The following is a 17,949-nucleotide window of genomic DNA, read 5'->3' as shown; positions in this document are numbered from 1 at the left end:
GATATTACAATTTTGGTTCAAGCCTTTATTTTTCATTCTCTTTACTAGTACCCTATTCTTTCTTAATTGTTAGTCCAAATACCCACCTCTTACAAATTAATTATTTCAAATAAAGGTCCAACCCAAAAGTTAGGGTTCTCGGTTTTTACCCAGTAGGAAAAGATTTTTATGTTCCATATTTATCCATGGATTGTGGTTGATTAAGGGATATTCATGGTCTAACCATTAGCAGAACCATATATATTTAGCCATTAGAAAATAAACAAATCAATCAATTTTTAGATGGGGACTGTAGTTCCAAAGACACAAGAAAATGAGAGCGTCATAGATGCATTTAGCAGGACTATTTCGAATAAAGTATCCATCATTTATGGATACCATCCATATGATCTATGATGACCTTGCAATTTTATTCAAGCGCAAGAATATTGTATGTGTTTGTTATGGGGATTATCATAAACATCTGCAGAGCTCGCTTCATTGGACACATTTTTTTTATAGGTAAAGCATAAACATTTTAAGGGTATAATAAAGTCTTCTGATAATAAAAGACACGTGCCTCATAGGAAACCAATAAACATGAAAACAATAGTTAAGAACTGCACAAGTTGTAACAGAAAATCTGAATATTAAGAACACGACAAAGAAGCTTAATTTAGATAAACTAAGATGCAACTATTAAGAAAATACATACCTTGCTTCACATTTATCACCGGAGTGACCTACAGCTCCCAATTCACCTTGGGAAGAAACTCTCTATTATTTTCTGGGGAAACTTCAAGATCTTTGAATCTCTAGAAGAACCTTTTAAATCACTATACATTTGTTAGGAAAGCATACCAAACAAGAAATTTGAATATTCATAGATAATGTTACCAACGGAGGACCATATTCTCAATATGCGTAGCAATATCTTCGAAAGCAAGTGGAAAGTATATTCTTAATGGTATCCTACTAGTATTATGCTTTTATCTTTTTTTAGTAAACTAACTCAGTACTTGAATTCCTCACTGTGATTTAACTTGGTCCTTTAAATCTTCATTATGATCTAACTCGGCCTGTGTATGAAATCATCACATGGTGAGCTAACTTAGTCCTTACTTCTTCATTGTCTCAATTATACATTGGTACTAATTTGAAAAGTCTAAGGCCTGACAATCACTGACTTTACATGGTGTCATAATCTAAACCATAATGACAAAAAAGTTTTTACTAAGCTTATGCTTTTGGTGTGAATTGCAATTCTCACATTGTTGAGCATGGCAGATTATTGAAAATTGGCAGCCTAGAGCTTTGTTCAACCCCCTTGGGACCTTTCTCGTGTTTCTAATTCTCCATTTCTTTCTCATTCAGTCAATGGGTACTGGCTCATGGCATTTCCTCCTGCAAGAGTAAGTATAGGGCGATATTGTGGGTTCAAAACCCTCCAATTGCGTGTGTACCTAGTTAATAATTTTAAGAAAAAAAAATATCTTTCTCATGAAGTTGTTGAGTTATTAACTTGTTGGCCAGGTCGTTTTTGGCAACATCGAAATGGTCATTTATGGATGGATGCCCCACATCATTGATGAGATGTCTATGGAGGAAAAGGAACAACTAGAGTTTCGAAGTCGGAGAAAACTATGCCTAATCTAAAATTATTTTTCTTTAAAACTTTGTTGGATTGGTTGTCAGTTTTGCAGTTAGTCCTTATAAATTTATAATCTATTGTTGATTTGATTCTTTGTGATATTGATTCGTCTGTATACTACTAGGGCAACTCTATTTTTTTTAAAGCAATAACAATTTTCGTTACTCATATAAAAATTTATTTTTTAAAAAATCTTTCTCATCCATCTTCAACTTGCCTCATTAATCTTTTCTCTTCTCTCTTTACTTATCTCTAATTGATCTAAAGATTAAATGAAATCAGATTTGTGAACATATCTATTAGCCTATTATAAACCTCAAACCTTTTTCTCGATACTTTACGCATTCAAACTCTAATCAACCCACAAATTTCAACATCAACCCTAACCCAATTTCCAATTAGTAAAAAGTTGGAAGTAGTACAATTTAGCCGCTGTCATGCATCAGAAACTAATGCATAAGAATGTTCTACTGGACATATATTCTTTATCAAACCTAATAAAAATGGACTTTAGGCGTATTCAACTAGTCATATATATATAACCGAAACTTCTGAAACTCCTATAATTTTCCAGATTAGCACAATATTTAAATAAAAATTATCATTTTATTTAAATAAAATTATTTCTGCTTAATCCAAACTTAACAAGAAGTAAAACTCTATCTATCTAACAAGTCTAATTTAAACTCAAACACATTATTTTTTTTATCATTTTTTTAAATAAAATTATTTTTGTTTAGTTCAAATTTAACAATAAGTGAAACTCTATCTCTCTAATAAATCAACTTAAACTCAAACTCATCATTGTCATTTTTTAAAAAAACAAAATTATTTTTGCTTAGTCCAAACTTAACAAAGAGCGAAAATCTATCTTTCTAACAAGTCTAACTTAAACTCAACCTCAAACGTTGATAAAAATAAATAATAATAATTGTATGTGCACAATTGCACCTGGACCCAAAGACAACTACGGGGTCAGGCCCAATGAGCCTTAGACAATAAAATTTGTAGAGTGTGGGCTTGAAACCTAGGCTAGAAGTGCTGAGAACTTGATAACGGGCTAAGAGTTACAACACATATAAATAACAAAAGATAATTGTAAATAGGCCTCCTCGGACGTAAGCCGAGGACTACTTCTGTATTATTTCTATTTCTTACTTAAAAGTTACAATTCTTAGTTTCTTTCTTTGTTGCCGATCCCCCTTTTATCTGGCCTTCACCCCCCCTAAATACTTCCTTCCCTGATACTTTTTGGACAGTGACTAGAAGTTTTAGCCCTACTGTTCAGGGGTCACTTCCCCATTAATGCAGCCAGGGAGGTAGGTGCAGAGCCTTTAATGCGGAGGTGGCAGCCTTTGCCCTTGATATTTTCTTTAACACTGATGCATCTAGAAGGTTCAGGGTGTCCCCCTTTAACCATTAGTCTTTCCAGAGTTGTGCCTTTACCTTCATAATGAAGTTTTGAGTTCTCTTGGATCTGTCCGAGGAGAAGCTCGCCCTCGGCTGTACCCTCGGATCCTCGGCGTATGGGCCGTAGAGTTTAATTCTGGAGCAGGTCGGCCCTCCATGCTACAGTCCAAAGGCCCATATGCCCATTTGGGTCCTTTTACTCCCCACAATAATAAAAATTGAATAAATCCTATATTAAGATTATCTTAGACGTGGTTTTATTTGGATAAATATAAAAATCATCAATTATTGATAAAGTTCAACTTCTTTGGATAATAGGAGAATTCTACTGCAACTTCTTTAAAAATTAATTTTCGTACATAAACCACCAAACTTTTTTTAGCCATTTTTTACAAGAAAAAAAAAGCTTGCAATAATTGAAATTATTTTTTTGAATATAACTCATCTTTCTTTTATATTTTTGGCAAAACTACATTATTGGTCCTTAAAACTCACTTTATGTGCGCAATTGGTCCCTTAAATTTCAAATGAGCACTATTGATCTCTCAAGTTTTAAAAATGAGCAATATTAATCTTTATGTTTACTACCATTAGTTTATTGCTTACGTGGCTAACAGAATAGTAACTTGACAATTTTTTTTAATAAAAATAGTTACAAAAATTATTTTACAGTAAGAAAAAACCCATTAATATTAAAATATTTACACCATGTTTATGGTAAAGAACTTTAAACCGTATGATCATCGGATAAGCGCAAAGCTCCCGGAATGAAGAGCATGCTATCATAAACAACAGCGCAACAACAAATAGCCTGGGGACAACTTTCCTTTTGCTCGTATTCACATGCAATGAGTCCCAGAATGGTTACAATCTATGGTATCCAGAAAAGAAAAAAAGTTGATACAATCAAAACTCAAGTATCCTATGGTGAAAGATCTATTTGTATCGTATGTCTTAACAATCTCCCCCTTTGACAATCCGTGACAAAACCACAACAAAAAAATGAACATATAAGAGAAGTCATAAAACACTCAACTCATGCTCACTTGTTGAATACAATAAAATCTATCCTAATACAAACTCTTGAAAAATTTTGCAAGAAGAGAGTTTATGACAAGTAGACTTTGACAACCTGTATTTCTAAAACACTTTAACAAAACACATCAAGGCATCTTTGTGTGAAGCAGAAATGATAGATTGCATACAAAATATAAGAATCATGTGTATAAAGAAAGAGAAGAAACAACACATATAGAGATAGGTGAATAGAACATACATCATCATCACACACACACACACACACACACACATATATATATATATATATATATATATATATATATCTCCAAGATAAGTATCATGTATGTAAAAATGGTCACAAGACCTAAGTACAAGAACAATGTATCTCCAACAAAGAAAGAAAAGAAAAGATACAAGTAATCCTTACTACATCCCTTAAAAAAAAAAACTACACTCCCCCTAACAAAAATCGCCTATATCCTAACTCTCTCCCTAAGAATGACTATTCTCATATCCAAAACTAAGCTGGCCTTTTCAGATTCTTTATTTATGTACCCACTGCCACTATCTTCACAATGTTTCGACCAATCGGTTTACATGCCACACGTTATATTCAACAATTGAAACTCACCTCATATGCAAGCTTGTGTAGCCATTATTCTACCTTGCTCCTTCTCGCAAGTCACACACCCTAACTTTGCCTCCTACTACCTACCGAACTATGACCCATTCACCTTTCGTTTCATGTGTACCCTATCTGAAAGACTAAGTATTTTTTTCTTTTTTCTTTTTTCCTTCAACGCTTATGAACAGTATCCGATACTATTCATGCACGTGATTACACTGTGCGGGAGACAAAGTTACTGTTCATGCATTGTTCATGGGACCCACAAGCACTTTATTTAGAAAAAAAATATTAAAAATAGATCCTCAATACTATTCACACATTTAAAAATTATTTTGCTACAGTATTTTCAGTTTTCAATAATAAATTCTATTCAAACGGACCCTAAAACTATAATGGGTTTGATTTGCCGGGTATAGTATTTTAGTATTAACGGATTTATGACTTGTAAAATAATTTTTGTAATTTTTTTCTTATTGAAAAAATGCCTAGATACTATTCTGTTAGCCACTTAAGGAATAAACTAACGGAAGTTTACAAATAGACTGATACTACTCATTTTTAAAAGTTGAGGGACCAATTGCGCTCACAAAATAAACTTTAGGAACCAATAGTGTAGTTCCGTCTATATTTTTCTATTGTTTAGTCATATATATATACACACACACACACACAAACACTTTTGTTTCAATAATTTCTAAGCAGTGAATCATCTGATTCTTTAATATTTTTTGGTTTTTTAAAAGTTTTAATATCTAAATTTTTGAGTTATTTTTTTTTGCAGTATTTGAAATTGTCAAACAAATTTTTTGTAAACCATTGCACATTCAAGCAATGAATTCTTCATCAAATTGTAACACAAAACGAAATCAAACAAAAGCAAATCATGCAATGGTATAGTTTCTTAATCAATTTAAGATTTTATAAAATTATTTTAGTTTACCTCACAAATATGTAGGTTCTCGTGCATAGCACAAGTTAGCAACTAATTTATCAAATAATTCATACCACATGCTTCGGAAAGAATGGAGCTTTCATAATGTGAAGAAATGGAACTTCATAATGTAAAGATCAACATCTAACGCAAGTAGTTAAAAACTTTAGTTATTAAACACAGCATGAATTTACAAAAACAACAACTGCAGCTACTATGCCTTTGTCCCAATTTTAAGGGCACAACACAACAAAAAATAACTCGTTTGATATTGCAGTATCATTGGGGACAAACAGGACCCCATTTCAGTGTTTGTCCCCAGTACTTGGCAGAGGAGTTTGAATGCTTCCATGTTAAAAAGGGTGTGGACTAAGGATGAGGATACTCAACTTTGTGAGGCTGTAGAGGCCCTTGGCGAGAGTGATTGGCAGTATGTAGCATGTACTTTGGAAGGACGGACTGGTACCCAATGTTCGCTAGTTAGAAATCTTAAAATCTTATAGATTATTGTAGTTTTTGAAAGTAAAATTACAATTTTCTACCTTAAACTATACTCTATATTACACTGTACACTTTAAACTTTTCGAATGCACATTTTGCACCTCAAACTATGACCCTTATTACACTTTAAGATAAAAATTCAAAATTCAAAATTTAACTTTGATGAAGAATCAAAATTTAAGATGCAAAATATAATTAAGAGTATAGTTTATAAAGAAGAGAGGCAATTAGATCTTTTCACATGATGCCATATCCATCAAGTGAACAAAAAACTTAACATCATGGTGCAAAATGTAACAAAGATCATAATTTTAAGTGCAACAATTTCATATTACAAAGTGTAATCAAGTGTATAGTCTATGATGATAAAATACCATTTCCCTTATTTTCATGAAGCCATTTTTCTATGCTACATTTTTCCTTTGGGAGAAAGAACAGTGGGATTGGGGCCGAGGAAACCTACTAGTTACCATTGAATAGTGCAATGATTATCTAGATATTTTGGAATTTATACTTTTTTATTGGACTTGGTTCAATGCTACGTCCTATCATGTAGATTTTTTGACAGTGTTATCATCTCTCTTATAGTAAGATCATCCTATGTGACCATAACAATTATCAGTGTCTTGTAATATGGTCTGTAACATGTGTGAAAACAGGAAAAGCAAAGAGAGGGGGAGAGAGATCTGGACCTAAAGCAGCCATGTGTATTGTGGGATTGAGAGCCTAAACTATCTGACAACCTCATCTTGAAGACATGCTACTTTGTTATGTAATTGGGCATTTCCTTAATAGGCATTAATTTTAGTAATTTTGTTCAATAAAATTACACTTTACTCCTTTAATAATGCCATCAATTCTATTAAGAGTAATGTTATAGACACAAACTTTTTAACAACATTTTTACAAGCTATTGAGGTAGCAAATTTTTATTGATTCTCAAACTTGCATCACTTTGTACTTACTAATAACTACTCACCGCATTTGCAATTTGTAAAAATTTTGTAGCTTTAGCATTTTACACTTATTAAAGGCCATAAAAAATTAATAGATTAAATCTAAAACAAAATATACAAAGCCCAAAATATTAGCCCAACAACAAAAATTACCAATAATAAAGCTTAAAAAAAACAAAAACAAAAAAAAAACAAATCAACCTATTTTACCCAAAACAAACAATTTGACCCTTCAAAAAGCTTTAAACAAAAATCAATAGGAGTTAAGCAGTAGAGTAAAAGGCCAGGACAGTCGCACACAAAGCAGCAGAGCCACCCCTCTAACTCTAAGTCCTTACCCTGTCCCTACATGCAAGTTCTTTCTTAATCTTTCAACTACCTATACAAAACCTGAATTTGTTTTTTATACCCTTTCCCAAAACTGGCTTTGTTTGCATTTCTTGGAGCCCTATCATTCCAGAACATTTTTCACAGTTGGTCAATTCTTTTTAGTAGGAGCATTTCTAACCATTGCCAATTGATCAATTTCACTTGCCCAAATGTGCTAATCAAGTGAGTCACAATATACATATAATTATATATAGTATGTATTTTAGGATGAGTCATCCAACTTCAAACGCCTGAATAATCCCCAAACACCTACATTTAATAATAGGTACTTAATTCAGGTATGGAACCAATCCCAGCTTGCAATCTCAAAGACTGAGCTTTCAAAATCGAAGACATTAAACAAAGAATTTCTTAAATTATGTACTTCTATCATTTGTCAAAGGTTTTCAAAATTAAATTGCACAAGCTAAAGCAAGAAGCCAAGAACAAAAAGAATTATATAATGTGAACGGAGGAACAAGGCTCACAGTACTGCTTTCATTCATCTTGTATTTTTCTTATCCTGATTACATTGAAAAATTTTGAGTACAGATTTATTTTTTCCTACGTGAAAATAAAGTAAAACAAACACAACAATGCGATACCCAACCACCATAAGAAACAGGACCAGCAAATTCTTCCACTTAGAATTAATGTCAGGAGATATGTCATATGCACTACGGAGGGCCTGATACCCGGATATGGTCCTTACCTGCCCAACCGGAAAGGAAGTCCAAAGATACTCATTCTCCAAGATGCCCTATAAATCACAAGATCATTCAGCTAGGAACATTTTAAACAAATTTAACTGTATATGAAAATATTTTAAAGATTACTTCTTGCCTTCAGGAAATTCAGAATAAAAAAAAACCACCAATTGGTTTGACATGTGGAGCAGGAAATAGAATGACCATATAAATCTACTTGCCTGGATAGAGTATGTGTGGAAAGCAATGTAGGATAGTGGGTATGTCCACAATGGTCCTGGCAAAGCATTTCGAATTCTGAAATAGCCTGCGGCAAGCATCATTACCACCTGAAACGCCACACATCTTGATCATTAGACTAGGAACAGCTAGGCAATTAACTCTGACTATATCCAGACATGATCAATCATTATCATTGAAGTTTCAATTACACCAAAAAGGATGATTAGTACATTTTTTATGTAAAATGATTCTTGAGGCATATACAACCCAGAGTCACCTAACACCAAACAATGCTAAATGAACTATAATTACAGCAGTGCAAAATTTCAGAGGCAGTTCAACTTGACTGACTCAAAACTAATACTATAATTGTCTTCATTAAAGAAACCCTTCTTCCAGGCAAAGAAGAAGAAATCATTAACAATAACCATTTATTATATTACTAAGCGGTGTAACATTAAAAATAACTTACAATGGGTAAATAACAGAAAAACACAAGAATGGCTGTACTTTTCTTTTCATAAACTAAACATTCACCAATGGTAATCTCCCATAAATTAAACGAAACATTCTTTTGAAATTTGAAAGTGGAACTCACATGTATGGATACCAATGTCAAGATGCTCCAGAAAACATTTTGCCATAAAGAAACAACAACTAGCATTAGTCCTTCATTTACTAGAAGGCACAAGAAGAAATTCAGCACAAAGTACATCAACAAGCCAAATTCATCCCGCAATCCTATGAGGAAATAGAAAACAAGGCTCGATGAAATGGATATGAGGAACAGGAACGGGATGCTGGAGAGAAGTTGCCCAAATAAAAAGACTAATGGTCCCGAATGCTGGTTTAATTCTTCACTGGCATATATCTGCAAAATGACAAGAAGTTTGATCTAAGTCAATTCTGAAGGGGGAGGGGGGGGGGGGTGGGGTTTAAGAAGAACCCATGGGAATTTATAATATGACTTGTCAAAAAGAAACATGATTAATCAAATTTAATTTGAGGTCTCAACCTTGCAGCCATTTACTTTTGTCATTTGCTGTCAAAAATTATTAAACAAATTACTCCCACGTTTCTAAATAAGATTTACACAACAAAAGCAAACAACTCTTATGGCATCACAACCTATCACTACTATGACTGTTTATTATGGTCATCCTCATTCAACTAGACAAACAATTATAGCATAATCCTAATATTTATTCATTTTGTTACAATTTCTTCCAATGATGAATATATCATGCTTCATTCACACAGCAAAGTAAGTAAAGTATGCCAGACATGACTTCACTTGCAGATGGGTATGAAACACAAGTCCAACAACACCCACTAATTGAGTAGCACATAACAGGGTTAGATGGAGGAATAGGGGATGATTATTTGATTACATATATATTCTACATCAGAAATCAAGAGGACATTCTGAAACAAACATAAAATGTATTCACTAACATGCATGTAGGTATTGAGGCGGCTGTTCCTAATAACCTATATCCATTTTGAACCCCATAAGAAAATCTGCGGTCCAGCCCTCTCTTCCTGGGCAACACCAGTGATTCAAAAGGCACTGGCATATTAATATCAATCTCATAGTCATAGTCAAGTTCTAAGTTGATGAAAACTCTCTGAATATCCCCAAATCGTTAAAAGAGAAATTCAACAATCTCCCTTATGAAGTTATCTCAGATGACTAGAATATCAAAGACAGACCAATAAAAACATACAAAACCAGCAATTAGATATATACTTTAGCTACATAGGAGTTGCACTTCATTCTCTATATCAAACACATCCTGTCAAATTCTCAAGCTCCTTGAAGTTAACATTGGAGGGAAAAAAAGGTATCTGGCAAGAAATGTTACCTTGATTTCTTTCAGCAGTGCAGGTACTCCAGCAATGCTTAGAAGTGAGGCAAATGATATAAATGCAAATACAGCTGCAACCCTTGTCTGCAACATTAAAGGTGAAGCAAAACAAATCAGCATGTGCATCACAATATATACTTGGATGCATACAGATAAACCAATGTGTCCTCTGACAGAAGGGCAAGGCTTCTGTGAAGTTTCAGATGAAAATTTAACACTTCAAGAGAAATAACTGATCAACAAAGTTCATGGCAAGATTTTGCAATAACTTTATTCTGACCCCTAATGTGATGCAGCAATATAGATTTGGGTTATAAGCAGAGTGGGATTAGAAGTTGTAAACTCCATGTACAGTAGTCCAAGTAACATCAGATTCCTAATAGGCCTTGTATGTCACACAGATAATGAGAATTGTGGCTGCTAGGTAGCAAGCATAAGATTCTCTTGTAAAACCCATGGCGCAAACCAGTTGGGCCAGAGATAGTCTACAAAGTGGCTTGTACCACATAAAACCTTGACATTTCTTACTACACATTACTAACACAATGATGACCAGGCAAATTTGCTAATGAATATTAAGGGCCATTATAAATCATTACTATTAAAATTTGGTTCTTATTAAATGTTATGATATGAATGAGTCAAACTATAAGGAAAAGCATTCCTAGAACCAGTAGATGTTCAACTAGGGCAATCATCAATATTTGTAGATACTTGCAACATGCACATATAATGTATTTCATAAATATTGTTTCCAAATAATAAATTAAGCATGAATTTAAGAAACTCACCACAACTGAAGATAAGGAATGCCCCAGGCCAGAAAATACTGTGCCAACACAGAGCGTAAGAAGCATACAAAGAATAAGACGAAGCCAGTAGTATTTCCATTCCCTTGACATGATTAACAATGATCTCCAAGTCAAAACAGCAATTCGTGTACCACAGCCAGCCTTTCCTTTGCTTTTGAGAAATGGGCCTTCCTGTAGATGTAATAGCATCTGGCAAGTTAACTGAGGCTACAATATGCAACCACTCAACACCTTTTGATTTAGATGAGCAGATGGAAAAAAAAGGGTAGAGAAGAGAAGATTAAGTCTACTGTAGGCAATCAATATTTTTGACCTCATAATCATTACCAAGTTCACTCAAATCGCATCCTAGGGAACTCCTTCACATGAATTAATTTTAATCTTTCTAATCTTGACACTCCCACTTAACATGATTCAAGTATTTATTTTCATTTTCCTCTTCAGGGGAAGCCCCTTCTTCTACAACATTCATATCTATAAACCAGCAATTGCCTCGATATAAATATATAAGTTAATTCAATCTAATTAATCTTTTTTTTTTGTCTATATCAATTAAACCTTTCCTCAATCTAACTTCTTTGACAAGCTCCGTAATAAGCTTTTTTAGAAGTAAACGGTAGTATAAAGTTCTTGATGTGATGACATATTGATATAAGCAAGCTTGCCTGACGCATGACAACCAGAACAAAACTAAACAATGGAAAAATAAAGGGATATGACCTAGGAGTTAGCACCTAGGCCTTGCTTGGAGTTAGCACCAAGCGGGAAAACCATTAGGAGTCAGTACTTAGGGTAAACCTGAAGTCAGCACCAGACCAAAGAAATACCAAACAGCCATTTTTTTTATTCATCAAAATATCAACTATCTCCTCAAGGAGTACAATAGGTTGCTTATAAAGGATTGCGAAACCCTAGTTCTAATTGGCTAAGAAATCTTAATTGCCTTATGACAAAAATAACTTTGTTTCCAAATTAAAATACTAATAGCTTAATAAACTACTAAGACCTAAAACATAAAATACAATTGACTTGCAAACATAAAGAATATTAAAAAATAATTTTCTTGCATCTCCCGCATCATTGCCTTATTAATATTATTTTTTAATTTGATAGTTGGGGGAGGGGGGATTTGAACCTAGGTGTCTTCATTGGAAACACCAAGAAGTGCCAGGTTAGATACAAGGTTCTTGGCATAATTCAAAAAAGCTTGACATGTAAGGGAAGTGGCCCTTTGAAGAACATGGCACACCCCATTCATGGCACATCTGCCAGCCATCATCACAGATAAAGCATTACAGCCATTAATAAAGGCATTTTCTTGCTGAATTTCAGTAGCAGAATTCTAAGCACAACACATCACAGTAATCAAGGCTCGAGGAGAAAACTAACTACACGAACGGGCCAGAACATTACTTGTAATTTGTAACTTACAATGACGGACATGGCCAAAACTGCACGAGGGGGAGGGGGGAGGGGGAGGAGGGGACAAAGAATTTATGAATAGTGTAATGGATGTTAACATATAATAATCATACCTTATCTGTGAGTCTCACTATCATATTTTCAACTGCTACAGCATCTGCTGATGTTTTATAAGTTGCTTCAAGAGTGCGTATCGCAACAGCAGTATCCATATTCACTGCTGAAAAATCGTGGTCGTCCTGTTATATGGTTTCAGTCCATGCAAAGAACATGTTAATCAAGCAATAAAGGAAAAGTGGCAGATTATAATTTATGGCATCTCTAGAGAGCCAATCAGATAAAGAGAATCATTAGACCATCATTTGTTAGTAATTACCTGCCAATTTTTGCACATTGCAATGATCCTGTCAAAATCTGTGTTTATTGCACGCAAAAAGTGATCTGAAGGACTTTGCATAATTGGGCAAGGAAATCCAGCATTTGAGAAGTGCTTCATCAGCAAAAGGAACGTTAGTTAATAATAACCTAACATTGCAATTTCATAGAACAATGAAAATACAGTTGAAGCAAAGCCAAAAAATAATATAGAAGCAAGAAATTGTGCTGCATAGTATGATTCACCTGCAAGCAGGCCAACGTTTCTCCAAAAAACAGGGTATTTCCATTTGAAAGCAGACAAATCCGGTCAAAGAGGCCAAATACTTCTGTGCTGCTTTGGTAAATGGTGAAAATAAGAGTGCACCCTGTGCTCGCAAGTTTCTTCAATGTAACCATCATCAAAAGTGCAGAGACACTGAACAAAATAAGATCATATACTTTAAATAAAAGATAACAGTAAAGAAAAAGTTTCCAATAGAAAGACATCAACCATTATGAGCAAGAAGGAAAAGTGAGAATCTGTCAAACAATAAATGAATTTCACATAGGACGCCCGACAAGCAAATCACTGATACCAATGAAACCTTTAGAATAGAAACAGAGTGACAGTGTGATGCCAAATTTATTATAAAGTCATGAATATAATTCTTTTGCCTAAATTTCATCAATTGAGATTCCCATTACATTAATTCCGATTGCAGACCTGTTGCAAGTTGTTTGGAGAGTTAACATACAATGTAAGGAAAACAGACAGTCCATTCACGCACACACAAGTGAACAGCACGTCTTTGGAATGATTCACTAGCATCTACTCTAAACATTTATATAAAAAATGTTCTCCTTGCCCAAGAAACAAAGCTACAGAAATTTCACCATAGATCACTCATATAGTAATGCACAAGAGATCATGGAGGTTGCAAAACACAAGTTCCGGTAATCCCCTTTAAAATTTGAATCAGGGCAACCAAAAAAATTACCTGTCAAGATGATAAAGTGGCTCATCTATAAATAAGATATGTGGCCTCATCACAAGTTCCCTTGCAATGCTAATACGCCTTCTCTCACCACTATGAAGGCCCTTCATATAACAGTGGCCACCTATCAATTTGTTAGCATAATCACCAAGAGACATAGCATGAATGGCATCCTCAACTACACTCTTCTTCTGACAAAAGAAACCAGGAAGTTGAAGCAGTGCTGAATAGTACAGAAACTCCCGGACAGTGAGGGACCCAATCAGACTGGTTTCCCTCTCAACAAATCCCTGAAAAAGAAAAACAAATACCAAGTGAAAACCCCAAAGCAAGAGACCATACATAACTTTTTTTCTGATTGATGGATTGTGACCTTAATTTACCCAATCACTTATTTCCCAACTAAACATAAATTTATTTCCAAATTGTATATCTAATGAAGCACTTTTTTTTATAAGAGAAATCTGTCAGCAGCTTGAGGCCCAAAATATAGAGTTTGGAAAGGGTTGTAATTTGTGAGACATAAAAGTCCACATATTGGCTATGGACTGCTTCCACTCAGTTTAGAGTAGGAGTGCAACACAATATGCCAATGCAAAACCAGATAATGATTATTTTACAGGATGACAAGAATAAGGATAACTTTAAGGAAAGGGTTGACCGCATGCATAAGGCAAGAGCCTCAAGATGAAAAGAAAAAAGAATAAACTGAAGAATGAAGATTCATTAGGAAGTGAAATTACTTGGAACTTACATAAGACCCATAAGGCATGTGCGATTTTGCCCCATTAACAAACACTTCACCGTACATTTTGGCTGAATGGTGCAATCTTCCTAGATTAAAGAGAGAACATCATTTAAGTTTTGAACATCCACTGGAACAAGAAAAATACATAATGCAAATGCTCCAATTGAAATTAAAATAGATAGTATGCTTGAATACCTGCAATAGCCCTTAGTAGAGTGGATTTCCCTGATCTGGCAGGACCCATGATTACTGTCATAGTTCCAGGCAATGCATAACCATTTGAACTCTTCACAACTTTGTCAGAGTACTTCCTTTTCCCCTTTATTGTGACAGTCAAGTCTTTCCAAACAACTGAAGCCCCTGCAGTTTTCCTTGCCACAACTGCACCCTCTGGTAGTGGTGGAGATGGCAAGGACCCACTATTTAGCTTCGAGAGAGATGGGGAGGCTGGGGTGATTGCAATGTTAATAGTGTCACGGTCACCTCCTTCCTCCACCCTCGCATCAACATCTGTATCCTCCCATTCTGGTGAATCCTCAAATGAGATGGGTTGTCTCAGGGAACCAGGTTTACGCAGATAGAAAAAGTTACTTGAGGGCACCCTACTTGCTGGACTACTCGCTGAAGATGATGAAGACCTGTAGTTGTCAGACTGAGACTGTATTTCTTCCATTATCTTCTCCCAAGTTCCAGAACCTCAATTTGTATAAAAGAGCATTCTACAAGAAGTATTAGGATACTTCCTTTTGATACTCACTTACGTAAAGGTTATCAAACAGTTGAGATGAAAACAACTGCTTACAACAATCTAAAGTCTAAATTGCAAACCTTTCCAACAACACCCCACTATGAGTGGAATCCTGCACCAAATTTTAAAGAAAGAAAACTTAAGCACCAACAGAAAATTTCCCTAACTCATATTCTTGCATCAAATAACACAGTCAACATTATCCATAATAAGATTCTCTAACTCCAAATTGGAAAGGTTCTAAATTTATTATTTTGTTGGAAACCAAATCAAGATAAAACAGAAACAACTCAGCCCATCATCAACTTAAGGCCAAAGTAAAGGGGGATTAGCTCTGTTCGAGAGCTTGACTTCAGCACCACAAGAAATGACACAAAGTATGATGAATAAATAAATAAATTCATAAAACCCAGAAACTCAAATGCACTAATAACCCATTTAATCCCATAACCATAACAGAGAACAAATAAGAAATCCATTTACCACTATGTTTTGCACTCCCATAACTCATTTCCTCAACTTGATACTCATTGAACTAAACAATATTCCATTCAGATGCCTAGAAATTGAAAGTGTATCACAAAACTTACAATAAGAAGGGAAAAATCAAAACTTTAAAGCTTGGCCTCCTCATTCTTTGAAACCCAATAAGACAAAAAAAAAAAACTCTACTCCTTGTCAGAACATGAAGTTACACCCTTCTAAGGTTTAGCTGAGCTGTAAATACCATGTTCAGCAAACATAAATACAATGTAAAACCAAACACAAATTTATTTTCTTTTCTCAGCAACCAACCAGAAGACAAAGGCTATCATCCAAATCAAAGAAAGTTAATGAACTGAATGCAATAATGGAAAGCTTGAAGAAACGGACATGAAGACAAACCTGGATCTGAGTGAGAAAAGGAAGCAGAGAAATTAGAGACAGAAGAGTGAATGTGAGAGCAGTGTGTGAAAGAGGGAGAGCTCAGAGTGTTAATAACACTACTCTATAAATAATAATGCAAGTGGAAATGGATTATTTGACCCGATTTTCCGGGTTTTTGTAGCTTTGCATTCCTTGGCAGTTTTGGATTCTCTAACACTAACATAAAACATTATCTCTTGCCCCCTTTTTTTTTTTCCATGTTGTCTTTTTCCTTTCTTATGTTTCTGATTCTCTCTGTTTCTTAAAAATAAAAATAAGCCTACAAAACTATTGTGCCTGTTTGGTAGGGGAGTTTAAGTAATATTGTTTGTAGTTTTTTAAAATACGTATAGTTAAAAGAGTGTGTGAAAATGTGTGTAAAATTGTTTATAAACTGAAAATGTGGGTTGAACCATTCTACCAAATAAACCCTACATTTTTCATAACACTACTTTTAATGGTAGACCCAGAATTATAGATGTAATGTTACTTTTTATAAATAAAAAAAAATTAATAGTTAAAAACCATGAATTTGAATTATGGACATTTTCATTAAAAAAACTAAAAAAAATTTCGATTATAAAAATAAAAAAAAATAAAAGTGAAAATGTTGCTCATAGTATTTTTAAAAAAAATTATTTGCTATGTAATGATTTCTGGTGCGAAAGCATCGCTTCCCAAGATGCAAAATTGGGATCATAGTGCTCCTCTTCGTGCTTTAGATGATTACATGCATAGTGTTCGTTCCTTTTTATTTAAGATTTTCTTTCTTTCTCTCTCTCTCTCTCTCTCTGCCTTTTCTTTTTTGTTCTTTTTGGTTTTAATGACATACAATAGGGATCCAATTATACATTCAAATCAAACTTTCACTTTTTTACGCGGAAATGGTATAATAATTATAGAAAAGGTGTCCCATTTAGCTTACATAGGACTAGGGGATTTGTCTAGAATCTTAATTCTTACACAATATTAGCACTTTACATGGGTTATGGTACATTCAAACCAAACTTTCTTCTTCAAAAAAAATATATACCTTCACTTTCACCCTTTTATATATAGCTATTGAATTCTTTATATAAATTTGTGGGGGCAAATTATTTCACATTTCTATTCAAAATCCAAAGGAATGTTACTCTTTTTTGTGAAATATAATACTAATAAGAGTTTATAATAAAAAAATTCCTACTAGCTTAGCTTTTATCATGATAAGCCTTGAAGCCTGAACTTTCAGGTACAGCCACAAGGCCCACAAGGACACAACCCATTGGTTGGAGCAATGTTCTTGGGGGCATTTTTTCAATTTTAGTATCTGAATGCATTAATTTATGTTAGGTACCACCAGCCATTTTCTTCTGTGAAAGTCTACCATGAGATGTGATCGCTCATTGTTGTTTCTTTATTCCTGTTTTTGTTTGAGCAAGAGTGCAAGACACCATAATTTTCACACACCAAAAATCATATCTGTTGACTTAATAGATTATTATTGATTTTTATATCAACTCGGGTAACACCATTTTATTATCTAGCTACAATTAATTTAAAATTCTAAGTAATTGTGAAATTTATTATAAATTTTATTTTGGTTTTAAAGTTATTGTTTTGTAGCTTTTAGTTAGCTTACCTTGATAAAAAAAAATTATTATTAAATAAAAAATTTAGAATTTAAAATTTAAATACAATAAAAATCAATTTAATATCTTAGACTGACAATAAAAAACC

The 17,949-nt window shown here is 33.9% G+C and overlaps 1 protein-coding gene across 1 annotated transcript; it reads right to left on the bottom strand.

Moving 5' to 3' along the window:
• Positions 1-7,883: 7,883 nt before the first annotated feature.
• LOC142605512 (ABC transporter G family member 3) lies at positions 7,884-16,321 on the bottom strand. Its single transcript, XM_075776907.1, has 12 exons — positions 16,210-16,321; positions 14,772-15,436; positions 14,583-14,662; positions 13,832-14,118; positions 13,098-13,269; positions 12,853-12,966; positions 12,590-12,715; positions 11,034-11,225; positions 10,240-10,326; positions 8,973-9,245; positions 8,374-8,481; positions 7,884-8,205 (listed from the first exon to the last, which is right to left on the bottom strand). Exons 2-12 carry the CDS (start codon positions 15,247-15,249, stop codon positions 7,948-7,950), a joined length of 2,175 nt encoding a protein of 724 aa, XP_075633022.1. The 5' UTR covers positions 15,250-15,436; positions 16,210-16,321; the 3' UTR covers positions 7,884-7,947.
• Positions 16,322-17,949: the final 1,628 nt, after the last annotated feature.

The sequence above is a fragment of the Castanea sativa genome, chromosome 8 (genome assembly GCF_040712315.1).
Source record: "Castanea sativa cultivar Marrone di Chiusa Pesio chromosome 8, ASM4071231v1".
NCBI lineage: Eukaryota > Viridiplantae > Streptophyta > Magnoliopsida > Fagales > Fagaceae > Castanea > Castanea sativa.
The sequence above is the reverse complement of the archived record's forward strand: the minus strand, read 5'-3'. Positions and strand labels throughout refer to the sequence as shown.

Excerpts from the sequence above, each read along its gene's own strand:
- LOC142605512 (XM_075776907.1), bottom strand. The coding sequence starts at position 15,249 with ATGGAAGAAATACAGTCTCAGTCTGACAACTACAGGTCTTCATCATCT. Across the intron at positions 12,967-13,097 it reads AAACGTTGGCCTGCTTGCAG|CACTTCTCAAATGCTGGATT; the intron begins GTGAATCATACT and ends TTGCTGATGAAG. Across the intron at positions 8,206-8,373 it reads TCCACACATACTCTATCCAG|GGCATCTTGGAGAATGAGTA; the intron begins GCAAGTAGATTT and ends TGTGATTTATAG.